The 27,932-nt window shown below is 39.0% G+C and overlaps 1 protein-coding gene across 5 annotated transcripts in view; it reads right to left on the bottom strand.

Annotated features, from left to right (window-relative positions):
* The window catches only part of LOC131073245 (uncharacterized), a 184,502-nt gene that overhangs the window by 46,012 nt on the left and 110,558 nt on the right, over positions 1-27,932 (bottom strand). For 4 of the 5 annotated variants that reach the window (XM_058009647.2, XM_058009649.2, XM_058009646.2 and 1 more), the window contains exon 6: positions 17,588-17,680. The exons of the other annotated variant lie outside the window; for it this stretch is intronic. In XM_058009647.2, the coding sequence (XP_057865630.1) occupies positions 17,588-17,680 (93 nt within the window). The remainder of the gene's footprint in view (positions 1-17,587; positions 17,681-27,932) is intronic. 5 annotated transcript variants of the gene reach the window in all.

Consider the following 27,932-nt stretch of genomic DNA (forward strand, 5'->3'; position numbering starts at 1 on the left):
TGCACTTTAAGATTTGGAGGGAAAAAAGCACTTTTGAGAAACTACTTTCTCTATTTCGGTTTCACACTCTTTCTTTAGAAACTGGTCCTCGCCATGCAGGTATTCCCGCCATAAATCACGACCTGCTGCTCGTTCCTTGCGAACGCATTCCTGAAATTTGATACATAACTGGAAGAGGAGACTGAAAGGTGGCATGGGAGGGTGGCGAATTTTGTACTGCATGCCCTCGAGATACTGGTCTACGTGCTTTAAACCGTCCTTCCAGCTGGAGCGATTACGCTCGAAGCACAATATGTTTGAATGGAACTGACCAGCAAAACTCAAGTCTCCAACTGAATAAGAAACCTTATCTGCTCCCAACCTTTCTTCCCAGTCTGGCCGGATTACACTGTCGGATAGGTCATTTATCCATCTTGAAACCATTGATCGGAGAATGGTCTTACCTAGTTCTTGCATGTTCCCGAGAATTACCTCACATGTGTCGTTTTCTTTGTCAATAATTTCCTGGGCGTCGTTCTTCATGGTGACGGTCCAGTACCATTCCTTGAGAACACTGATGCCATGGGGATCTAGGATGTCAGACAGTCTGGGAATTTGCGCATGTGTCCAGAAAAGAGCTCTCATGAGGGGAAGGGTAGAGGCCGCCACTTCGTGCATGTGAAGGGATTCCCTCTTTACCTCCAACAGCCTGACTAGAGTGAGCTCTCGATGGAGAGCCATTTCTTTCACCTCCCTAAGGATCTGTTCTCCCTTTTTCTTGATGTCCTGTATCCATTCCTTGACGGCCTTTTCGGTATCTCGAATTCCTTCAAATTCAGTCGTGGTCCTTTGTGCCAATGCCATTGGGGGAATGTGGGGTTCGGAGGGGTTGTGCAATGGCCGTAGGAGCTTATCGATGTATCCCTCGGCCTGTTCAGCACGGGCCCGATACATATCCTTTTCCACTGTGATCTCCTCGAGCTGTCTGAGTATGTTCTACACTGAATCCTTAGATTCTTCCTTTTCCTGCTCTTTTGTAGCTCGTCCGATGGGGACAGTCGTAATGCTATAATCTGCCAGTGTTATCTGATCTGCTGGCTTGTCTAGGGGCGGGGTGGCAATATGAAGAGTGCGGTTCCTTTGTTCGTCCCTGGTTACTTTAGAATATGCCCTTGGTTTCTTCTTCCCTTTAGCTTTTGCTTGATCCATTCGTGAGAAGATATCCTCTAGATCGATGGGTGCTTTGGTGGCGGCCCTACGCTGATCTCTGGCGATCAACCACTCTTGAGGCACTGTCTGGGTCGATGATAGGGTCAAGTTAACACCCTGTTCTCCTACGCTCTCAACCGGCTGACCACAAATTCGCAGCTGCCCCGCCATCGGAGGAGTGAAAGAGGGAGGAAGCTCCCTGCTTGCACCTGAGTTCTCCCCTATTTCGCTGAACAATTGTCTGACATCCTCCTGTGAAGGTTGCTCCTCGGTTCTCTCGGGCTCATGAATTTCGTCTATCCTTTGTTCTCCTTCGACGGTCGAGTCATCCTTGGCTATATTAAGGAGTAGCAATTCGTGACGACTCTGCTGGGTAGGTTCATGCACTTCGACCCCCTGGGTGGATGGGATTTCTCCTTTTATTTGGTCACCCAGTTTGGTCAACTCGAGGCCTTTTGGCTTGGTGTCTAGTACATTAGGTGCAGGAGGATCATTGGCCTCAAATGCATCGATGTCACTCTGGGAAGGCGGAGCAGGTACGCAATCCAACTCTATGGCATCGTCGGACGAACTGGGGTCTTTTGAAGATGAAGTGGCCTCTGGCCTCTTTATGGGAATCTTCTCCCTTCTTGTTCTTTTGGACGTCTGAGTTCCTCTGCAAGCCTTAGCTTTCTTTCTTTTCTCTGGTTTCTCAGTTGATGTCCCTTCGTCTTCGGAAGACTGAGAGTCAAGACTGCCCATCAAATGGTAAGTGAACTGGACCCCTTCATGGACTAGCCTCTCGATCTGATGATGTAACCACTGATCTGTGTATCTTGCTGGGGCTACCATAACTGCTTCGAAATCCGTGATTGGGTCCTGAGACCAATCAACGCCTGGCAAGAGGTGTCTTACTGCTTCGAATTCTCGGACTTGGAGGCAATTTCCTGAGTCCGTGAGCTGATCTAGGACCTGACGGTATTCAAAGAGTCGCATCTGCTGCACACTCAACCTAGAATATTCCCGTCGCCTGACTTCGTAGTCATCGGAGCAATTTTTCCAATAGTCTTCAGCTGACTCCTTTGCTCTGTATCTTCGACCATAGGCCCTTTTTGCCAAATTATCATGATCGAAGTATTTTCTTGGGAAATGGTCTTGGAGGCCATAAGAGGCCAGCTCTGCAAGGGACTCTTCTGCTAGGGTGGGGGTTCTCAATTGGACATCATGGTTGCCTATGATCATAGGAAATGTGAATCCAGCCTGCTTGCTCTCTCGAAGTAAGATGCCGGCGAGGCGTGATTGTCTTGCCACCTCCATAAGGATTACTTTATCGGTTGGGTACCGTGGAAGTCGAAGGGGGGCACCATCGAAGCCAGCTATTCGGATGTAGGAAAACCTTGGGAACTGAATGAACCAGGCTCCATACCTCTGCACTAAAGTGGTAGCTTGCTCCGAGAGCCTTATGTGTAACCCTCCCTGCATTAGCCTGACCAGGCGCATTGTAAAGGCGTCATTGACGCGTTCATACTGACCAACCGCGTAAGTCGGGCTGTTCTTTTCCCTTTGAGCTATATCCTGGTAGTGCAGCTGCGGGTAGCAATCATAGACTTTCACCTGACTGGGCCCATTCCCGATCTCACCTTTCATTATCAATCCTGGCAGTGGCTGGTTCTTTGCGAATATATAGACCAAATAGGAGGTCATGGTGAAGTACTTCTTTGTTTCGAGCTCAATCAGCTGAGCATGGATGTTATCGCTTATGATCTGGGCCCAGTCAAACTTAGACTTTCCGGCGAAGACCTGCTCTGTAAAATAGAACATCCACTCTTCAAAGTAGCCGGACTTAGGAAGTCCCATGACTCGGTTGAGTAAGGTGACCATATCCCCGTGTTCATTATGAAAATCACTTCTGGGGGTCTTTTTCACAATCCTGGTGTTCGGAGGCCTTTTCTCCTTGAACCATTCTTTGTTAATCAGTGCCCTGCATTGGGCCGGATTCATATCATATGCCCCTTGTGCTTCGTCTATGGTTGTAGCTGTGGGATTATTTGGAAAGGGGATATCAAATGCATCACCGATAGCCTCAGGGGAGAAGTCGGCGATAGTCATATTTTCCAGAAGCACTAATCTGGACTTTGGTTCGTATTGCCGAGCAACCTCTACTACTAATTCATAGTTCTGGATTGCTGGAGGAAAACCTGCCGCTTGGGCGATGCCACTTTCCACCATCTGCCTAGGCCTGCCATATGCGTTGGGTGAGAAGACCCAATTCCTGAAGTCCTGAATATCAATATGGCCAAGGTCGGTGTCACCAATGTTGTCCCAAACGCTCTGAACCTTCGAATCCCTTAATCCTCCCCTTTGATATTGATACTTCATCCTTTCAACCTTACATGGGATGTCTGATTTGGATGCTCGTGAGGTTTCGGCTGCAGCGGGTGTTTTTGATGATTCCACCGCCGATTTAGGCATCTATCCTGCACAGCCGGACGCGGATTACAAGGTGATACAAGAACGGTAATGCGGATTAGATAACAAAAGAAGTGCTCCAGTAGGCCAGGATTAATTTAGAGTTTAGTCCGGGCATGGAGCAATATCATTTTAGCTAACAACTTGATTATCTTTAACCGCAGCATATTCTTGAAGATTTGTGACTACGCATCTATACTTATCACTTTCGGATTTTGGATTAATTTTTAACAGAGGCAAAACATGGAAATTTTCTTGAGTTTGAAAAGAGATGCAATTTCTGGCTAAACTTTGGGAGTGAATTCTAAATTTCGAATGCATTGAACAACGCTTTATGAAAAAGAGATGCAGACTTCAAGAATTCAAGCATTATGATCAAATTTCACGCATTTGTCTACTTGATTTAAGCATTTTCAAATGATCATACGCGATAAAGCGTACTTACCTGATGGGAGCGGATGGCGAGAGATTACCCGACCTTGTCGCGTGAAGTGAACGGACGATCCTGCAAAGTTTGAATCCCAACGGTTATCCCTTTGATTTAAATTTTCGCGGTTTGCTGGATGAAAGAGAATTTATCAATTTTAAATGGTTTTACCCTTGGCAATCTGAATTTAAATGGTCGAGGGGGGGTTGATGCAGCATCTTACCTTCCTGTTTTCGGACCTTGGAGAGTTCTTTCAAATTTTGAATTGCATTTTCTCTCCAACTTTGGATTTTTGACGAATTTGGAGGTTTCGGAATTTAAACTTGGCTTCACCCAGCCTGCACGAAATTCGGAGCTTGAACGTTATTTGCAAACTTGGAGATTCTCAACCCGTTGGCGAATTTCGGAAGTCCCTGGGGTTTTAGGCGAGCTGGAGACGTTTTCGGAGCTCTTCAAAAACCTCGGACCTGAGCCCCCTTTTCGCATGCTCCCGCAACTTTGGAACTTCGGAGCTGGAGGCGGATTACAAACTTCGGCAAACCCTGGAGTCACGGCGCCCGTTCAAACTTCGGCGATCTGGGAAAAACTTCGAAGGACTCGCCGCCTACGTTGGGTGCTTTCGAAACCTCGGAGAGTTTTTAAAACATCTCGCACTTCAATTTCGCGATTTCAGACCTAGGGTCCGAAAATAGCATTTCGCGATTTAAACTTCGGACCTGAGGTCCGAAAATAAGCTTTGCGTTTTACTTTTCTTCTTCTCAAGGGTCCGAAATTCGGACTTAAGTGTTATCGGGCTTTCGGACCGGAACGCGTTTTTAAAAGATTTCACACTTTTTCAAAACCTCGGACCTAGGGTCCGAAAATAACACTTTGCTTCGTTTTATCCTCAGGGGTCCGAAAAGAAGGATTTAAGTGATTTCGGGGGTTGGAGGCGCTTTCGAACCAAGGAGAGCTTTCTTTTTTTAACTTCGCGTTTCACTTTTCCCAGGGGTCCGAAAATCGGGACCTAAGTGCCTTTTCGGACTTTCGGACCTAGTGCGTCCGTTTTAAACTTTTCACCTTTTATTTAAGCTTTTCTTCGGGGGTCCGAAAATAGTTTCTTTTTTTTTTTGTTTTAAACTTCGGACCTCAGGCGCGTTTTTAAAAGATTTCACGATTTAAACTTCGGACCTGGGGTCCGAAAATCGCACTTAAGTGATTTTCGGACTTTCGGACCTCATGCGTCCGTTTTAAACTTTATGCTTTTCTTCTCTCTTTTTTGTGTTTTCCTTTTGACGTCTCTTACCCCAGGGGTCTGAAAATAACACTTTTGCCATATTAAGAAGACCTCGGACCATTTGGACGTTTTAGCGAAATCGAGGCACTTCCAAATTTCGAAACAGGGGTCTGAAAATAACACTTTTGAGTGATTTTCTGGGTTTGAAGCGCTATCTTCACAACATTTTAAAAGAACTTTGTATTGCTTTCAAACCGAGCAAGGAGCATTTGCTTTGAAATTTTCGCTCCAGGGCCCGAAATCTACCCCTTAGACAATTTTGGAAACTTGCACGGAACGTCGGACCTCCCACTAGCTTTGCCAGGTTCCACAAATCTGGATTTGGGAGGCATCAGAATACTAAGGCACTCGGCCAGGCAATTCGATCTTTCATCAGCAGGCGAAAATCATCTCTCGCCCAAACCTTGCAAAGGTCGGGTGACAAACTTCATGCAATCGGCCTCATAGCTCTGGCTTGGCGGGATCCGTCAATTCCTACCATCTTACGCCTATCCAAGGCGATTTTCAAAATTTTGGAACAAAGCTCTTGGCGTTCATGCCCGAGAGCTAGATTAGTCAAGAGGACTCATCGGCTCATTACTTCAACGTCAATCAGTTTACGGATTGGTCACGAACTCGCTTGAAGAGACACGAGAAACTCTGCTTGGAACCTCAGGACAACGATCGAAAGCTCAAAACAGGAAAGGGGACCCTGTCGGCGACAGGGAGCGTGTGCAACGCACAACACATCCTAAACCAAGCAACCTATTCATTAAGCTTTTATGAGATAATTCATCATCCTCAACTAGATGAATTATTCATAAAACACTAATTGAGCATGCAATTCGAAGTTTAAAGAGAGCAAAAAGATATGTGTGATAAAGTGTCTGAAAGTCATTCATTTGTAGCCTAAAGAAGCAATGCTATTAGTTTAAATATCAAACAAATGTGTTATTGAGACACCAAATAATCAACCTTAGTATCTCTATGCTCTAAAATATGATTCACAATAATATGGTAAATATCAAGTGGTACTATTATAAACCTTTTTCCATGAAGTTTGATAACAGATTGAAACTAATTTTAAAATTTCCATGTAGGTCAGCATAAATCAAAGGGATCTGAATACTCTTTCAGATTTGAAAAAGACATGCTTCGCACTATCTTGATTTTCTCAAGGTCTTCCCATAGACTCAAGGTTGGAATAGTCAAAAACTCCTTATATCAGAATTATCGTCTATGTGAAAAGTCTGTCAAAAATTTTCTGGGATCTTGCATTAGAGACAAATAAGCTTGGTTATGAGCTAGCAGTTCTCATCGAAAACTGTCAATGCTATTTGGCACATGACAATCTAGAATTCATTCTGTTAATCTGTTCATTTTGCTTTGCTATGGAAAACACTATAAAAATCCTTCATTTGGTCTGAAAGTTGCAATAAGATTTTCTAATAAGCAATGTCCTTATGAAGATTTCATAAACAAACATAAGTTCAATGATTGTCAGTTCGACAATGCAAATCTTCATCCTGATGGATTACAGAGTGATCCAAAATGTTGATACAAAAAAATCTATTACATGGTGATATCCAAAAGCTCTTCTCATTATAATTGACTGTGAAAGAATGATGTCTGTTAATGCAGATCTTGTGTGAAATAGACAATGGAGCTTTCAGCATCTCAAGCATCTTATTGGGAAGTTTGTCGGTTTCCCATGTATGCTTAGTTGGCGATCAGGTAATTGAGATCCTAGCCGATGTATTTGTTGGATATGATGGAGAAATTCCTCAGCCTTATTGACTTCTACCTACCTCGAATGCAAGTAAGAACCCATAAGAAGGTGCACTCGGCCTCTTCAAAGTCACAATTGAGTTAGTTCTCGTCTCCCTACACAACTACAAGGTGGCTCCCTCAAATTCATTTAAGGTTGACACCGCATTAGTGGGGCATTTGGATAGGATTTGACATGTGCCTAACAAGGACCCTGGATTTGTTTCTTTTGGTTTTGAGAAAGTAGCTCTCAACAACAATTTGCCAATTGGTTCCCATGATGCCTCCAATCCAATGGTGCGGCTTCAAAAAATTCAAGGAAGATGAGCCTGTAATGTCCTGTTTTAGGAACCACGCAATATAACCTCAAATGCAATGCTCTGATACCACTTGTAATGTCCCCTTATGGTCAAACTTAGGAAATTGGGATAACTATCTATCAAGGATTAATTGCAACAGATTTCTTTCCTTAATAATCTCAAATAGTGCTTAAGATGATAACAATAGAAGTTGATACTTTACAAATGATGCTTATTATGAAATACAAATTGATATTACTTATATTCTGAAAATAGATGAAAACCAATATTGCTGCTATCTCTGATATGGCTCTAAAACATATGCATGATGATTTGTTCTACTTAATATAATAATGAGAAGATTATCTTGCTATCTCTGATATGAAAGATTGATAAATATGCAAAGAAGATCTTTATTGTCTCACTAAATTTACTATTGCTGATATCGATGTAATGCTCATTCCTGATATACCGATATGAACTTGTGAAGTTCTTGTTGATACTCTTGCTGTGTCTGATTTTGGTCCTTAAACTTATTCAATTACTTTCCAAATATCGCCTAGAACAATATGATGGTCTTCTGTTCCTTATGTCTTTATGAATATGCAGAGGTATATGATGATATCACTTACTGTGATATGTTGCTGTCCCTGATCTGAAATTATATGTTTGCAACTATAATTAATGGTGATGTTTCTGATATGACTGTATGAGCTTGCAACAATGGTGGTGCTCTCTCTGATTTAGATCTAGTTCTATGTGCAATCGATTATTGACACTTGGTCTAATGCTCTATGAGAGCGATCTAATAAGGATGAGAATAAGAAATAAAACTGATTCAATGATGTCTTCATGGAATGGGTTTGAGCTCCTTATGTATCTTGCAATACTGAAGGGATTGCACCTCTTGATGGTTGATGAGACGTACCTCTTACCAATCAGGCCTCTTCATAACAAATTGTACCTCTTCATGCTAATCGGTTAGTTAAGGGATATCGACTATTTTGCTTGCTGCCTTTCTGATTAATATCAATGCTCAGTATTAATCTTTATTTGTCTGACAATTGTCCAATCGCATTAATTATTCCAAGTCGTATGACTCACTAATGGTTATGACTTAACCACTTGATTAGTTAACTTCTTCATAAATCGATATGCTTGGCTTATAGATACGATCGATCCTCTTGTGCATTGGTGATCAAAGATTACTTGATGTTTATTGGTTCGATATGCTGATTAGTATACTGTTGTCATTATTCATTTGATCTGATTATCATCATGCCAATTCTAATGATCATTGTTATCTCTAAATTGCTGCCATATCCATTCAGATCGGATGTTGACTATTGCTCAAACATGGTTCCTCGTGGTCTTCCTTCGATGGATGGTTTAGTCTGAATTATTGGATCCACTTTGATATGTGTTGCCTTCAAGAAAAAGAGGGGTAAAAGATCTCCATGATTATTTATATATCATCAGTCTTACAGCCACTGCTTCAATATGGATTGTACCTCCTCCATGTTGTCTTGATGATGATGTTTGTTGTGCGTTATGCACACCTCACCCCATCCTTGATGGAGACCCTCCACCGTAGTTGCAGTCAGCCTGAGTGATGGAAAGATCGCACAATAAAGATATTTCCCCGAAGTTTGAAGAAGGATTCAAAATGAAAATCGCGCCAAACCTCCTGTCATTGCAGAAGAAAGCCTGATAAAGGCTTAAGGTCGATCTTTCATTGAGTTTTCAAACGCCTTCAAAATCCCCTGAAAAATGTTGAGCCATGGTAATAGCGAGAAAATACAATGTCGAGCTTTGTTATCAAAATGCAAAGTTCGATTTGATTCCCTTAAAGTTCGCTAAACTAGTTAAATCGACCGAAAGTGAGGTGGAAAGTGAAAATCACGCAGTAGAGGGAAAATGGCCAAAAAACTTAGAAGAGTCTAAATCGCACATAATCCTCGAGGAACCCAAAAATCATTGAGTGAAGTGTCAGGAATGAAGAGGAAGTCTCAATTCGCCAAAAATCATTTTGTAGGCCGAAATAATAAAGGATTCACGTTCGTGCAAAATGGCTCTATAAGCCGAAAAGCTCCATTTGCTCGAAAAAGAAAAAAATCTATTCAAAGTTCAAAGTCGCCTCCAATATGCACGAATAACCTCATCAAGCCGAAAATGCTTAAAGAGTTGAAAAGGAGTGAAGGATAAAGGATCGCGCAAAACGTCTTGAATAACCGAGAATCATCAGCAAAGGCTGAAGTTCGGCCTTTTGGTTAGATTTACAAGGCAAGCAAAAGCCCAAAAATAGCAAGGGGTCTCAGTAAGACAAAACTCCAAAGGAAATAAATCGCGCGGAAGGGCTCATGTGCCTAAAAATCTCAAAAAGTTGAAAAATCGCAAGTTTGAAAATCGGCCTATAAACCCCAAATGTAAGACGAGCTCTATAATCGCGTAGTATTATCCTTTCAATCGAAATGAGGCTCACGAAGTCTCTTTTTGACCCGAAAAATTTAATGTTTGCCAAATCACGCATTTCGGCTTTATAACCCGAAATTCACATAAAAGGGCCTTCATTTTGATAAAACAAAAGATCGCGTAAATCGTTTCATCAGGCTGAAAATTGAGATAAAGGCAACATCGCATCTTTGCTCCACAGGCCGAAAATCAACTTAAGTTTGAAGATCGGCATCATAGACCGAAATATGAGGTAAAACTCCCACATGCTTAAAGAGCCAAAGAAGGACACGCAAGAAAAAGAAAAGTTCAAATTCTCACAAAATCGGCTTATCGGCTGAAAATGACAGAGAAATTTGCAAAGTAAAGCCTTAGCCCGAAATTGCCATGAAAGGCATTTGAGCGAAAAATGAAAATAACACAAAAACCTTCAGATAGCTCGAAAATCATTAAGTCTAGTCAAGTCAAGTAGAAGTCTAAACTCCACACAAAATCGTCTTCTTAAATGGATCCAAATCTCACAAAAGGGACTACAAAATCAGAGGGAGAAGGCGAAAAACATTTAGAATGAAATCTCACAAAAGGTGTCTAATGCCCAAAATTCATTATGAGAGATGCCCAACGTCAGTAAATAAAATTTACTGTTTGTTAAATTAATTTATTTAATTTTTCAAATTGATTTATTAAAGTGAGATTGATTGTTCGCAGATCGAAGGCATTGTCCCAAAGAACCAGGAGAAAGTCTGAAACGTCAAGGAGCTAGACGCTGAAAGCTAAAGAAGAAGATGCAGGAACACGCTGCAGGAGCAGGAGATCTGAACCGAGCATTGGGAAGCATGTCGCTGAACAACAAGCCAAAGTCCTTCACTGGGACCAAAGACCGAAGAATACTCCGAACGTGGCAAGTCTATGCATTCTCGAGAAATACACAACTGGATTTAATTCCAAAAGTTCAGTTTTTGAAAACTGAAACTGATTTATTGTAAAACCACCTATGGGCCCCACTCAAGATATTTTGAAACAAAGGGGAAATAGGTCAGTTGTGGACAGTTATGTCCAACTACCGGATAGACTCAAATTGAATCCAGACAGTTGCAAGTAGTTGAGATAGTGGTTGGATAGATGACTGAGAGTTTAATGGGCATGGGTTAAGAATGCCAGCCTCTGGAAGGCAAGTTGCAGCCCTTGGATGCAACCAATCCTACCCTTCGATTCATATTGTAAATTCTATAAAAGGCAAAGGCCTTTCTTTTGTAAAGGGTTAGATAGTTAGAATTTTGTAGTGGGATTTTAGAGTTAGAATAGGTTAGATTTCAGGCATAGCATAGAGATGCTGCAGAAATTGTTGTAATGGCAGCTTGAGCAAGTATATGAACATTGAAATATGGTGTTTGTTGTCTTTGTTTTAGTCTGTTTGCATGGTTTCTTTCAGCAAGTTAATTTTAGAGTGCAAGGATTTTAATGGTGAAGTGTGGAGGGGTATTTGATGCATTTTTGGTTCATACCATTGGGGGTCTGTTGATTGTAGGTCACCGTGCATGGTTAGTCTGAACCCAAAATTGTGCTTAGTTCAACTGCAGGTGTTTGTCTTAGGATGTACCAAAATTAAGTGCCTAAAACGAGTGTCTCCGGTCTGAAAATCCTTCATCCCTTGGAGCTTGCACCGTTTTTGTTTAGTTGTTAGGGTATCTTTGGTGAAACAAGAACTGTTTATCGAAATCTGTCTACCTGCTGCATCAGTTGTTATCGTCCTTGTCCTTAGGCTTCCTGAACCATTCCCTTTTGATTTTATTTCGTAGTCTGAGAATCACAACAGACCACCTTGTTGCAAAACGTAAGTCCCCTTGTGCTCCCAGCAAATCACATCGACCGTTGAGCAATCTTGCAGTCAAGACCTGACAACTGAAACCTTGAGGTCATCCCTCATTGATCAATTTAAAACAGCATTAGGGATTTCCTTATCTCAAGAGAGGATAGGATACTTAGAAAGTGTATTCTATTCTGTGTTGGCCGGATGGAGTCGTAGCAATACAATTTTAGCCACGTCAACAATGTTGTGATGACATCTTGAATCCTAGTATCACATTCTGTTGTGCCTCTTAATGCCAAGTATGAAAATTGTCTTATAAGACCTCACGATTTCCCTTGATACCCTTGATGCTTATTGTCTCTGTATGGAAAGAACATGCAAACTATCTACTTGAATTCTTATTTGCTATCTACCATTTACTATTAACTATTTCCTAACTATCTTGAAGTGCTCAAGGTATGACACTCCTTGACCTCATATGTGACTTACTGTTGTTTCATTATTAGCCCAAAAATGGGGACATCACAATGCATGGGCTCCGACTACATTTTCTTCTTCAAGTGCAAGCATTCAACACCCCAACCCCAACAAGGCATCCCCATCAAATTCCCCATCTTTCTACTCTTCAACTCACATTTCAGAAGTTTGCATGGATGAGATTATTGACTAAGAATATCATTTGCAAGAACATACACTAGTATGCAAATATTCAACCTTGCAGCCCAAATTGTGTGACGTACCAAGTTGGATTGAGAAGCAATGGAATAATTTCATGGAGAACAAAAACTACATCTACCCTATGCAAGAGGCTTCTTCACTCTTGAATTTGAATATCTCCAAGACTTATAACTTCTGCTAAAATTAGAACCTTGCAATTTTCAAGGGGGTGTTCTCTACATCAAAGCATGGTTTCCAACCTTTGATCCCTAAATGGGTTCATTGTCCTCGACTTATTTGTGATTTTTTCCACCTTTATGGCTCTCCAAGTTTGAAAGATAAAGGTCCTCAAGGCCATGGGCAATAGTTTGAGAAAGCATCATAGTGTGTCTAATGAGAGAGTCAATTATTCTTGCTCCAACTATGCCTATATCCTTATGGAAATAGTCCTGACCAAAGAGCTTCCAGCTAAAATATTTCTAAAACCGGGAAGCTGAAAAAGGAAGCAACCAATAGATTATGACAATAATTCTAAGTTGTCGGTTCGGGTTCGGGCACCGGTTCGGGTTCGAGGAACCGATACGCCAGTACGATGAAATTTTGAAAAGGGGTTTGGGTTTGTTATATATATATGCAGCCTATAAGCATTAATTAAGATTAGCATGTCACATAGCATCATATACATCAAGTTTAATATCAAAATGACAAAATATTCAAGTATCATTGTTTCAACTTTCAACAATTATTAGTTTAGTTTATTATATTCAAGTATCATTGTTTCAACTTTCCCCTTGCTTGAAGTCATCTTAATTGTGTGAAATGAGCAAGTTAATGTTTTAAAACTCACTTTTAGGGTTATATTTTAATTTTTTATGTGGTGGATTTCAATAAAAAAAAAATTTGCAAAAAAACACCATTTTTGGGCCATCAAACCCTTGAGTTCGACTTGGGTCCTCTTGGGTTCGACCTGGTCCGAACCAGGCCTATGAATCACGAACCTTGTCCGGACCACAAGCAGACTGGACCAGTACCACGGGTCTGGGGGATCGAACCCTACAACATAGGAATAATTCCTTTAGATGTAGAAAATGCTTCTCTATTGGCTATCACACCTCGTAATGCCACAAAAATATTGGTTCGGATCTGGATAAATAATCAAAATGTATGAAATCCACCTAGTGGACAACTGCAAAAACTTTGTAATTACACCAAATGATATGCCTAGGAATGATACTCTCCCAATAGTGTATCAAACGGATTTCTTTCTCACAAAATTTCCCTTTCCCTTGCTTCAATTAATGTTGTTGTCGGTATTCAAACCAAAGATTTTTTAAAGTCTATAGCTTTAATGATAGAGTCACTAAGACTTCGTATGGGTTCTAGGGTTTCAAGGATTTTGGAGACCAATTTAGCTTAAAAGGTGGAGTCTGCAAAGAGTGAAGCAAAGCACATAAATGACGCCGAGGCGTAAAGCATGCTTCTAATTCATCAAATCATGATTGGACTCAAGTGAAAAAACAATGCCTTTGCAATGTAAGGCAAAGCAATAGATATCTTTAAGATCATCCAAGAATAGCATACATGGAAAGTCTTAGTTGGAGTCAACTAGAGTTTATATATCTCGTTTTACTTTTTTCAGTACCCTTGTTCATAGGGTTGTCCATAAGAAATGTTTAAGCTCTTACCAATTTTCTATATAAAATGGAGTGACCCCCTAGGCCACTTTATATATATATATATAATATAAAATATCAATTATTAAATTAATATATGATAATGAAACATTGTATGATATATTTTATAATGCATATTATATACTATAATAATATTTATTAATTTAAATTTAAACATGCCAATGTAATCAAACACACCCTGAAACATTTATATTGATTTGTTTTACAACACTAAACGGAACAGTAAAAAAGAGGCAAATGGTGGCCCAAACGGGGTTGCAAGAACCATCCCTTTGGGTGCTACTACACAACAAGGATCATGATCCACGCATGTGTGCACCCAAGTGTCTAGGGGGCTTGCACCCGCCCATATGGCCTCCATATGCATTGGTTTTTTTTAGAAGGTTGCTTGTTGAACATTTTGTCATTGATGTCAAAGGTCAGTTGTTGTGATTCAGAGTTTAATTTGAAGTTTCAATTGAGCTGCTTGAATGCTTTGTTGAGCTGAGTGGATGTGTACTTCAGCTGCTTGCTTGCTTGGTTGAGGTGCCTGGTTGTCTGCTTAAGCTGTTTGTGCATTCTCTTCAGCTGATTTTCAGCTGCTTACTGGACAAGTCAGTTTAATGTGCCATGTCAGATTGTCTATCTCCGGGTGTATTTAAAAGGTAAATATCAAGTTGAATATGTTCGACCTTCCTGTTGGCTAGGTTTATTATGTATTATTCGCTTTTATCTTAAGTTGTGGATGGCTTCAGAATTTATCACCATGGCGTGAGGCATACAATTGTTGAATTTAATATATGTTCAATTCATACTCTCAATATTTATGGACTGTTTCTGAAAGTAAATGTTTGGCAGAAAATTCTTTATTACTTCACATTAGCTTGAGTCTGATGACTTCAAGAGTTCCTGTGTTCATATGCGACAGCTGCAAGTGTGTCTAACGCCTTGGAGTTGACTTAATTTGTGCTGTTCTTTTAACAACGCAGCATATATGTTCTTTTTGAAGATGGGGCGAAAAATGTTTCTGAAGTTACATTTTTTTTTAACATCTTTTAACAGATGTCGTTCTGGAGTCTGTGGTCAGTAAGTTAAAATTTCGATGGAAGCTTTTTTTGACAGCAGATGTGAGTGGTTGCTACATTATTCTTGGTTGAAGTTATGAGTTGCCAAAAAGAATCCTCAGAACATCTGGCAGTCATTGGGTTGAACGTTTTCTTGCTGGACGCTTTCATTATACCTCCCTATGCATTGTGTGTGGTTACAACAAAGATTTCATGAGTTACTTCTTCTTTTCTTGGTCGTTTTGACAGGGGATGTTTGTCAGATGTTTCGGTTGGCAGGCTCTTTCTTTTTGTGCAACTGAATCCGTTTCTTCTATCGTGTTGGCACACAGTTTCCTTTTTGGTGATTCCATCGTTGTGTTTTTGTTGATTATTATTCGATCATGTTGGGTGTAATTATTTTAATGATATTGTAACTATGTAAGAAGCATTAAAAAAAGGAAAGAGCAGCTTGAAGTAAGACATTTTGTTTTGATATAAAAAAATCAGCCAAGTGGAAAAGAATATGGTGTTGTAGATTTTCGAAGATCAAATATACACGGTTTATATAGGATGTTTTTTTTCTGAAGCATATCAACTTTTGAATTGAGCTAGAGATGATATGATATTTGATGAGAGAAGATTACGATGAAAAACGTGGTGAAGGTTTTCGTTGCTGTAGAAGACAACAAATGATTCTATTTTTAGAAACCTATGAACAACAAGGAAGAATTCTGTGAGAGAGTATATTCCATGAAGCCTGAAGATGTGCATAAATTAAGGGTGAGTACTGCAGAGAGGTTGTCTCAGATCTATGTCTCAGTCTACAGTAAATTGAAAGGAGAAATTGTGCATGTATGTACAGTATTAAGCTCTCTGGTTCTTAGTGCTTTTAAAAAAAACAGAAGTACAGACGTTGGTGCCTCTTTTGATGAAGTTGGTGCTTTGTCATTAATGTGGTTTCTTCAAAGAGAGTCAGTTCTCTCAGTGAGTTGTAGCTCACTTTTGTAATCAGAGTTGGTGCCCTTTTGTTTTTCAAAGTAATTAGTGTGCCGTGGTTTTTTAACCCAATAGGTTTTCTGTTGATTTTCGTGATCAGATTAACAATAATGAGCAGGAAATAATAATGCAGTCACAAGAATCAAAGCACACAAATAGAAAGGGCACACGACACATGGGAAAACCTCCCTCTTGGAGGTGAAAAACCCAGCAACAAGATCCAAGTTTATATTAGACAATATCAGCATACAAATTTGCTTACTGCACTTGAAGCAACATATAAATAAGAACAGCAGACTGAAGATTCCAAACTAGGGCACAAGGAATAGCTTGATAGACTTATCTGCACTATTGAGATTTGTTGTTTGCTGTCATGCAGATCATTCACAGAGCATAGGAGTGAATTTGCTGACTGTGGATATGATTCGCTGCCCCTGAGACAATTTGCTGTACCTAGGAATGAATCACTGACACAAGAAGATAGTTCACTGTTCTTTAAAGGCTGATTCACATAAGGCTAGCAATGAATAATATGTATGTCTATTGTGTAGAATGAATCTTGTTTATATACAAGATTCATGTTTAAGTCTTCTAAGTCAGCCTTAACCAATTCTTTATTTTACATATTCTACTTTGCACTTTGGCACCCAATTTGGGGCCTACATAACTTGCAATTTGTGCCACGTTACCTTTTGGACCCAGCCCTATTGCTTGTCCACACGTTACATTTGGGCCCAGCCCTACAGACATCAATTTCTTAATCTACACGTTACATGGGAATAGGACCCAGCTGAGTCTCCACGTTACATCTAGAAGAAGGGCCCAGCTGAGTCTTCACATTACATCAAGAGGAAGGGCCCAGCCCTATAAGGATTGAATCCTTATTTATTTTCCTCATTAAGTTACAATAAACTAACATTTTCCACGTGATAAATTTTGGTGTCTTTGCCTCTATGCTATCTCTCTCTTCTAATTCTCTGTTTTAAGGGGATGTATTGATTAAAAAGATTAAAATACTGATTCATTCCACCCCCACCCCACCCAACCCTCTCAGTATTTTTTGTGTGCAATTACAATGTTTTCTCCTACACCAAATTCTCATTATTTCCAAAGTTAATAATTTTTCCTCGTTACTATCCTTAAAATGCATAAAACAAAAAAACTTGAAGCATACCTAAAATATCCCATTCTAAAACATTTGAAATCATTTCCAAAATTCAAATTTTCCAATTTTTCTTTTAATACAAAAACTAGATATTTTGAAGCAACTCCATTAAAGATACCTTAAATTTCCATTTCTCCAAAAACAAAAAAATTGAAAATCTAAAAAAGTGCCCTTTGAATGACACCTATTCTATGAAGTCAATTTTGGAATCTAGGCATTTTCAAAAATTTGGGTATTATGAGGAACAAAATTGAAAATTTTGAAAAGTTGTTTTACAAAACAATTTAATCAACTTCTTTTTTGTATAAATTGAATCTAAAGAGGGGAGTCCTATCCTCTCCTAAGGGTGAGCAACCCATTCCAGTGAAAAAACATAATCAAATTGAGAATAAAAGATAAACTTACCTCGATTTGAATGCACGCCCAAAACAATGAATAACTTGCAATTTCTTCAATTTCAGAGGGAGAAGATCCACACACACCATCAAAATCGTTTTCCTATTCCAATCCAATTAACTCCCAAACTTTTTCAAATCTAATCCACACAATTTTCTCATTTTCATAAAGGGGTTTCAAGAGGCATTTCTTCCAAAAAGGAAATATTGACAAATAAAAACTAAGTTCCTTTCTTTTAATCTATATTTGATCCTATTTCCTTTATTTATTTTATTTTCCACTTCCTAATTCATGTTAAACTTCCTAACTGTTTCCATTTCAATAACTGAAAGCGGATAAACATTCAACCTTATTTAATGTTTCTAATCTACATGATGATTAAAACAAATATTTGTAACCCATTAAATTTACAATATACACATCACTAGCATCACTAAACACTATTTTGATCCAACCAATTTGTCCCTTGTCCTTAAGTGCGTTGTCCATGGCATGTACACAACAAGGAGTTTGTTGTGAAGTTTTCACATATTGCCCCATTGCAAATGGGGACCTGTTGTGACGTTTTCACACATCGCCCCATTGCAAATGGGGACCCATGTTTTTTTTGCTTTTTAGGGTTTGTTCTTTAGGTTTTTTAGGGTTTTGTTAGCTAGCCTTTGCATTTTGAACGTCGCCCAGGGGATCACATGGATAAGTAAGTCCGGCTTGAGTAAGGTCCTGATCCTGAAATTTGGCTAAGTCTGGAATGTCCTGATCCTGAATTTGACTAAGTCTGGAAACTGAAAAAACCTCCAAAAACTAGATTTTGCAATATAACTCCTGGAGGTCTGAAACCACTCTCAAACATCCTGAAAGTATATATGGAATATAACTTAAAGTATAAAATACTTAAATGTTATATTGCATAAAATTTATCCTGATAGAGAGTTCGAAAAGTCAAATTTCGCTCGTGTCCTTCTCCAAGGGTCCAGAGCGAACAGCGCTCCTGTCCCTCTCCAAGGGACCAAGGCGAATCGCTCGTGTCCCTCACCAAGGCGAAATGCTTAGTTGAGCCATTCCTGACCTTGTTTGGACGAATCGAGACATCAAAGGCATGGTGAAGGACGAAATGAGCATGATAGAGCATCCAGACTTGATCAAAAACAATGAAATGATGAAGTTTTTGCCTAGAGGGTCAAATTCGCTCCTATCCCTCACTGAAGGACCAGAGCGAAATTCTTCATAAGGTACGATCTGGGCAAAGATCAAGCAAGTTTTATGTTTGAAGGCAAGAAAGGAGATGAATTGAACCCATTGAAGACAAATTGAATATTATCAAACGTCAACAAGGGACCCAAATGCCCAAGTTCGCTCCTGTCCCTCTCCAAGGGACCAGAGCGATCTTTGTCTTAGACAAATTTCTTGCCAAGTTACAATGAATTCCAAGGCATGGATGAATGAAAGGGGACATTACGAGACCGTTGAAGATAAATTTGGAAGCTAACGAAGTGTGATGGAGACTACAAGTACAAATTCGCTCCTGTCCCTCTCCAAGGGACCAGGGCGATATAATGATTATATTGCCTTTTCCTCCAAGTTCAATCACTCCAAGTCAAGGTGAAGGGTGGCGTGGACGTTTTAAGGCATCTCATTGAAGAACAAAGCATCAAAAATTGCCAAAGATGAAGGATTTGCACCAAGACATCTAATTCGCTCCTGTCCCTCAGGCAGGGACCAAAGCGAAATTCCTATAAAGGCCAAGATTTTGAAAGTTTATCAAGTGTTAAGTGATTAAGGAGAATCAAGGGACTTCATTTTACGCGTTGATAGCAATTACAAGTTGAAGAAGGCAAAGACAAGCTCAAAGCGTTGAAGTTCGCTCCTATCCCTCAGTCAGGGACCAGAGCGATATACACCATATTTGCCAATTCATGCATGAATCACGTTAAGTCAAGGTTTTGCGGGGTCATACAAGGTCTAAGATGTCTTTTGGAGATGATATACAAAGGTTTTTGACGTCAAAATGCTATCAATTGAGCTAAGGAACTTATATCGCTCCTGTCCTTTGGACAAGGACCAAAGCGATTTCTATTAAAACACTCATGCTCCTTCAAAATCAAGACAATGCAAGGGTGGGCAAGATCGAGGATGCCATTTGAAAGATAATGAATGAGGAACAAAGGTTGAAAGGTGGCAAATTCTAGCTAGAACACATGGATTGCTCCTGTCCCTCTCCAAGGGACCAGGGCGATATCACACCTAAAGGACATTTGTTTGCAGGACAAGTCGCTCAAGTTTAAAAAAACCTAGCGAACATGCCAAATCCAACGTGGAGATAGAGATTTTGGACGTAAAAAATGCAAGAATCAAGGCCAACATGATGGATCGCTCCTGTCCCTCAGTCAGGGACCAGGGCGATGAGGTACGTATCTTTCATCTTCAAAATTTGGCGTTCAAACAAGTTTTTTTGAATTTATTTTAAATGCTAAAATTCGATATGTTTTGAAAATTCAATTAAATGGCATTTAATATTGCGCTTGATATTATTAATTATTTTTTGCCTTGTGAAAATCGAATTTGATTAAATTAATTTAGAACGATGGCATTTAATAATTAATAATTAATTAATAAAAAAAAAAAATCAAAGGGAGCGCTTGGTTTATAAAAGTCGGCCTTGTTATTTATCAAAAAATCGTTTAATTTGCTTCATTTTCACAAAGTCGGCCTAAATAATAATGAGAGGTAAGCGCCTATAAAGGGAAGGTGGTTTATTCATTTCAAATCATCATTTAACATCCTTCATTAGCATGCGATTTGGAGAATACAAAGGAGGTGCGAAATTGTCATTCAAGAGGAGGGCGCAGACATCATCAAAGGAGTGCGAGCTTAGTCTCAAGTTGGGCGAACTTGCCAAAGACCACGTCAAAGATATCCTCAAGGGTGATGAATTGATAAAGGGATCGTTCATTTAAGGAGATCACGTTGAAGCCATCTAATTTTGATTTTGCCTATTCCTTGTTTTGCATTTTAGAGTTAGGCTCTCAAGAGAGGTATGGCGATATGGATTTATTGTAGCTTAAATTTTGAAATTTTGAAATTTTGAATTCATAGCTCAATAGTCGTTTTTAGGAAATGATTAATAAAGGACTTATCATTAAGTTTCCTAAAATTTGCTCTCTAATTTATGTTATGTATTGCAAAATCATGTTTCTAATTTTGAAATGTTGTGTAGGCATCAAATGAAGATCTCATCAAGAAAAATCAAGCCGGACGGTCTTCGCCAGGACGATCAAGTAAGGACATGGGCAACCTCTTTCAATCCAGCGTTCCAAGGCGAGGTACATCATCTTCTTGCACATCAAGGACACAAGGAGTTAGAACAAGGGCTCGTTGAAGAAGCAAATAATTCCAGATGAATTAATTAAAGCAAGCTTCTCAACAACATCAAGTTGAATATTTACCAAAGTTACAAGTGTCAGATGAGGTGGCATCCTAGTCATCACGTCTCCAATCAGTAAGGTCCACCTCAGCATGTCCAGATTCAATGTACTTAACTCATGGAAGGTGGCACAAACTCCGATGTACCTACCCTGGCTACCCATTGGTCGATTTTTCTAGAGAGGACATGTGTCCAAGCAATACAATTTTATCATTGGTCAAGCATTAAATGTTATGTAATGGTTGTAACAAACCCTAATTAGGGTTTTCATTGTTGAATCTTGGCCATTGATCTTGAATTGATCTAAGCCATCAAATTGTATTGTGGGCACTATATAAGCCCAGGCATTTCATTTGTAAAGGTTAATTAGCAATAAGTTAGAGATAGCATGTAAATAGTTGGAAGAGTTAGAATATAGTTGATAGAATAGTAATTAGAGTAGAATAGGAGGACAAGGCAAGAAATTGTTGCCATTGATTGTAAACAAACTCCATTTTCATTGAAGTAATGGTGAAATATGTCGTTTTCTTGCAATTTGCATGGTTTCTTGTTGAGTCTTCAATCCTAGATGGTAGATGATTAGATGAATGGAGGAAATGTGATTGATTGATGGTGGAATTCGTATATCCATACTACTAGCAGTTTGTTGATTGCAGACTTGCCTTGTGTAGTCAACTGGAATCGTTCAACCTAAGCTCAATTTCAATTTGTCGCTTCTTCATTGATATGCATCAACTTGGATGGTGTCTATGCCTGCGGTGATGATTTGAACATCATAAAGCTTCCCTTAGAAGATCGCACTAGTCTTGTGTAGATGTTCCATTGATGTCAAAACAAGATCTAGTTAGAGTTTCATCAAAAATCAAGTCATTGCTCTTACATTCTTAGTATTAGGATTAGATCCTCTCTTCGCCCTTATCCTTTTTTTCATTTTTTTTTCAAATCCAAGTTAGTCAGAGCCTGTGTCCAGCAAAGCAGATCGGAAGTTCAATCATCAGATGTAAGTCCCCTTGTGATTCCAGCAAATCACATCACACCACGAAGAGCTTATCCACACGTAGAGACCCTACCAAAAGAACCTTGGAGTCTTCCTAACCGATCCTTTATGCGAATCTTCAGCAGTTAGAGACTATTTTCTCAAGAGAGGATAAGATGCCTATTGGTATTTTATTCTGTGTATGATGGTGTATAAAATACACGTCAACAGGACCCCCTACTTTTTAGGCCCTCCCGGTCTTTTGGCTTTCGTTTTTGGGGTCTTTTTGCAGTAGTCTCGTCAATCTCTCTAAGCTTGCAAGTGAGTGGGGTCAATTTGATCAAGTTTGCTTTTCTTTTGAACTAATTTGGTTAATTCTAGGGCCTGTTTTGGTCATTTTAGGTTTTTGTCCTTCGGTCCTAGATTTTAGGGATTTCTTTTAGGGTTTTTGAAAAACTGAACTTAGAACTGGAATCAGGACCCTTCAAGGTACCTCCCAGTAAAATTTGAGCGAATTCTGAACACTTACTATTTTTACTAAGTTTCACTGCCTCTTGAATTGGTCTAATTTTGCCAAAACTCAAACTTACTATTTTTAGTAAGCGCTTTCCTAACCTATTTTATCCAAACTCTAACATTTCGAAACACTTACTATTTGGGAAAATCTATTTTTGGCAGGTTCATCCCTGAAGACACTAAAGACTGAATGTTCCTAAAGATCATTTCATACGAGAAAGTCAAAGAGCAGGCAGAGTCATCAAAATTTGACTAAGTGTGGGAACCAGTCCAAGAATGTAAAGCTCGAAAAATCATATAAGTCTGGAAATTCACATCAATCCACAAATGTCATCCTAATCCGGAAATGGCTTGAAATTTGACTAAGTTTAAAAATTTAAAAGATCTTCTAAAACCTAGAATTTGCATTATAATTCCTAGAGATCTAAAACCACTCTCAAACATCCAGTCAATATATACATGAAATATAACTTAAAGTATAAGAAAGGAATATTTCATGTATATATCCTGATGAAGAGAATGGGACAGACTTTGAAAAGTGAAAATCATGAAAATTTCTTCCTCCTAGCAAAATTCCGCGCTAGAAAGAAATAGGGCGCCAAAACCACCCTGCCATGGAATTCATGAAAAGCCAAAATTCCTTCCTCCTAGCAAAATTCTGCCCTAAGACATGGAAGGGCGCAAAAGTCAATGGGTCTTGGATAAATCAAAACATGGATGAATCCCATGATGCATGCATTCTAGCACCCAAGGCGTACGAAGGGCGCCAAAGGAGGGTCATCATGGAAGATAGAAAGAATTGTGAAATCCTTCCCTGGATGGAAATAGCGCCCAAGCTTGATTATAGGCACCAAAATGAAAGGCCTAAAGGAAAACTTAGAAGGTGATGGATTCCTCAACAACATGAAAATGATCAAATTTCTTCATCAAGGAAAATTTCAAGTCCAACGTCGACAATGAAGAAATTTCCAAGGCAAAGGGGAATTGAGGGTTAGGAATAGAATGAAATAGCAGAAAATCCCCTCAGGAAATTTCTAGAAAAATCCATTTTTACACACAAATCTCATCACAATTTCAAAATTTTTGCAAACTTGGAATCGTGAGAGAATTCTCTCTTCTGGACCCGAGTCCTAAATTTTAGGAAAATTCCTAAAAAATACGAATTGTGGAAAATTGATGGAAAAGCTTCCCTAGAACAAGATGAACTCAAAAAGCACAAAAAATTCCTTCCTCAAGGAACAAATTTCGAAAATTTCTTCTCCAATTCCGAAATGTGCCCAAGGTTGGAAGCAAGACGTAAAAATCAAGGTTCAGGAAGAAAGGTTCAAAATTCAAAAAATTCCTTCCTCAGGGAAGGATTGCTCCAAAGAAAAAGAAAGTCCAAGAAAGTGGAAAAATTGACTTAGTGTTGGAAATTCCTTCCTTCACGACAGAATTCCAGGAAAGTGAAAAATTGGCTAAGTGTTGGAAATTCCTTCCTTCACGACAGAATTCTTGGAAGAGGTGAAAATTTGGCTAAGTGTTGGAAATTCCTTCCCTCGGCACAGAATTCCAGGAAAGTGAAAAATTGACTAAGTGTTGGAAATTCCTTCCTTCACGACAAAATTCTTGGAAAAGATGAAAATTTGGCAAGTGTTGGAAATTCCTTCCTTCGGGACAGAATTCCAGGAAAGGTGAAAAATTGACGAAGTGTTGGGAATTCCTTCGTTCAAGACGGAATTCCAAGCAAGGAAGAAATCACAACCAAGGATGAATTGAAGATAAAATTTCTAAGGCAAGGAAGAAATCAAGGATGAACTAAACATGGAAAATTCAAAACTTCAAAGAAAATTCTTCCTAGATGAAATTTTCTCTCTCCAAGGGTTTCTCACCAAGTGGTAGCCAGGTTAGCGCATGTTGAAATAATGGAGCACCTTTTTTAAATGTAGCTGTCACATTTAGGGCGTTATGGCAGATTCCTTTTACATGGCAGCCATCGTACTCAATGCAGTGGTGGAGCATCTATTGCATGTAACCAATTTGGAAGTAATGGTGCATTCAATGCACATTGGGCAAATTTGAAAGAAATGGTGCATTTAATGCACAATGGATGCCATTTTTGGCAGGAATGTAATTAGTTGTAATGGGATGGAATTAATTGTCTATGGGCATAATGGGCATTTATTATTAATTCCCACCTTGTTGCATCATGTGTGGAGAATCTTTTGGGGAAACCCTAATTAGGGTTTTGCAACGCCTGAGGCCTATTTTAAGGGGTGACCCCCCCTCATTTGAAAAGTGAGGGAGACTTGTATGAAATTGTTGCGATAAGTTTTGAGATAACATTGTTCTTTGATGGTGTCCACTTAAGTTATTTTTTCAAACCTTGCATGGTTTAACCTTCCTCACTTAGAGTAGTAGTATAGTGCTTTGATTTCAATGGAAAATGTGATGGTGTTTGATGAATTTCCATGGTTCATACTTTTGGCATCTTGTTGATTATAAGATGTTGTGTAAAGCTAGCCTAAACCCCTAAATTTGTGCTAAGTTCGATTGTGGATAGTCATTTGGATTGCGCCATTTATGGGTATTCAAATGCACTTTCTCAATTTGAAAATCCTCTAGCATCCCCAAAAGATTGCAACAGTTCTTGCGGAGATGTAGTTAATCTTGGGGAAGCAAAGCTTGGTTTATTAGGAATTTGTCCACCAAAGCATTAACTGTTGATATCACTGCCCTTAAAAGTAGATTTAGATCCTCTAACTCTTTCCCCTTTATTTTCAGTTCATTTTAGTCCGTTCGAAGCAGCAACATTGCAAAATTGTCATATCCGATGATTGATTTCCAGCCACAATGAAAGAACGATCAAATGTAAGGCCCCTTGGATTACCAACAATCACATCCGCCAACTGAGTTACGTCCATTGCATGAAGGAACCTTGGAGTTAGCTGTTTGAACTTTCCACAATCTTAGCATAGGGTTAAACTTTGATCAAGAGAGAGTGAAGTGACCATTGGTAACTTTATTCTATGTTAGACGTAGTCATAAAAAACACATCAGCCGAGTCCATTGAATGTATCCATTTGTTTGCCTCAATTAAGTTGCCTATAGCTTTGCGCAACATTTTGTGGCCCAACCTCCTCTATTGCATCTTTTACGATCTAAAACTGAAAATCAGCATCTTTGTAATGACCAAAACAATCAACAACCCTAAGGAAATAAGGGCACTCCTTAATGTAACCATACTATTGATAAGTGAACAATGTCTAAATTTTTGGAATAGTTCTTATCCAAATTGTTGTCCTCATTTTAGATTCTGCTAGTGACACAAGTATTGGTCTGACCATTATTATCTTTGTCAAAGCCTCCTTATAATATGGAGAGTGAGCCATATGGAATGGAATGCAATTGGCAAAGAAAAGTTTGCCAATGGCATCATTCACCTCATCCTTCATAGCACACTAAATAAATTTGCAAGTGGCTATATAGAATCAATAGTCGCCCTAAATTTCCCCTTAAGACTCTATTACTCAAGACCCTAAACTAGAAGAATCCAGAATCAATACATGCGGCTTTTGCAATGTAGTAGAAGTAGAACTCTAAAGAGCCCTCCCCCTTAGTTGCAAAGAAGTAGACGTAGGTACAGTTTACTTGCCTCAGCTCTATATTTCAAGTTTGTACCAACTTTTCACATACTTCTACACCTTTACCTCAGATATCAAGGAGGTGATAATTAACTATAGTAATGTTGCCATAAAATTCTATTACAAAAGTGGCACTTCCAACACCTAGTGCCCCCAAATGTCCCACGCTTTACGTGTCACTTAGTTGCAAATTGTTTTAAAGGTGACTTCGATCAAAGAGACCCTTAGCATACTTTTGGAACAATTCGAAAGCACAATAAAAATTTGCACTCCTAATGGAACTAGTGGCTTCACCGCTCTTTGTGTAATGTGCCCTCTTTGAAATAGAATTTAATGGTAAATATAAATAATAAAACTAAAATTCAAAAGAATAAAATTAAAATGAAAATGAAAATATAAAAGAATATAATTAAATATAATTATAATTTGATTAAGTTAATGAATGGTCAAAAGGCATAAAATGATAAGTTGTGACTCTCCCAAATATGAGGTATAAAAGGGAGATGAGAACTCATTTGAAGGGGGGAATAATTTTGGGCGAAATCAGAAGTGCAGATCTGTTTTAAATAAAAGTACAAACATGATTGTGAAAGGTTGTGTCCCTTTCAAAAGGCAGAAATAATTAAGAGTTGCACTCTTTCAAAAGCTGCTAATGGTGAAAGGGTGTGTCTCTTGCCAAGGACATACATGATGAAGAGGTGTGAGCCCTCCCTCACATTTGAGAGATATAAAGGAAAGGAATCAAAGCATCCACGAGATTACCATCGATCAGATCAGATCAGAACTGTTATTAAGTTACAGGCAGTAACATTCTTGTCCTTAGTGGTATGCATGAGGATGTGCTTAATATGTATGTTTAATATATGAAGTCTGATAATGTTCTTATGCAGAATTTAATAGTATTATTAATATAGACTGCAACATGTATCACAGTCATACTTAATTTCATATACATTCATAAAACCATTAAAATGAGATGACAAGTCATTACCGTAAGAACAATAGCAATTACAAGAAAACCGTTTATCATGAAAGACACAATTTGAATAACAAATTTGGTTGTTATGAAATGGCACGATTTGCATATGGTAAGAGATGCGATTTGGGATAAGGCATAAGACATGTTCCTTTGAACACAACCAATCGCTTCAGTCAGCAAGGTATAAGATAGGGTTTGACTGTTGACATCATTCCAGCAAAGGAGGATTAGATGGAGTATATATGCTGATTATTCCAGTATCAATCATTGGAGAATTGATTGGAGCGCACAGCCTGAGTTGTGTGGTTGACAAAAGCAATGAAGGGAAGGCAGCGACCTTTCAAAGGGGTCGCTGCCTCTAAAGGACGTGACCATTGATAGTGGTCTTACACTATGATAGAAGAGGTAATCAAGGGAAATAAAGGAGGAGGTAAGTAATAAGACAAAATCCTAATATCTGCTACAAATATACTCAGCCATATATCCAAACTGGTATGAATTCCAGAAATTATATATAGCAAACTGTAGATGCATTACACGGTAATTTTTGCATGATAATATCTGCATAGTCACAGTATTAATATCTTGCATATTTATGACTGATGCTGATAACATTCTGCATATTTGGTTGGCAATATATTCATGTTTATGAATCTGAGCAATTACACATATTTGATGGTAATGGATAAATGCATACTGGCAACTAACTGATAAATAATCAGAATATTGATTAGGACAAGAATACTGAAAATAATGTTTATTAATAATAATCTGTACAAGGGCACCTTATATGATAGGGGGAACTGCAGTACAAGGGCACTCTATATGATAGGGGGAAA

Source organism: Cryptomeria japonica, chromosome 2 (genome assembly GCF_030272615.1).
Source record: "Cryptomeria japonica chromosome 2, Sugi_1.0, whole genome shotgun sequence".
In the NCBI taxonomy this organism is placed as follows: Eukaryota; Viridiplantae; Streptophyta; class Pinopsida; order Cupressales; family Cupressaceae; genus Cryptomeria; species Cryptomeria japonica.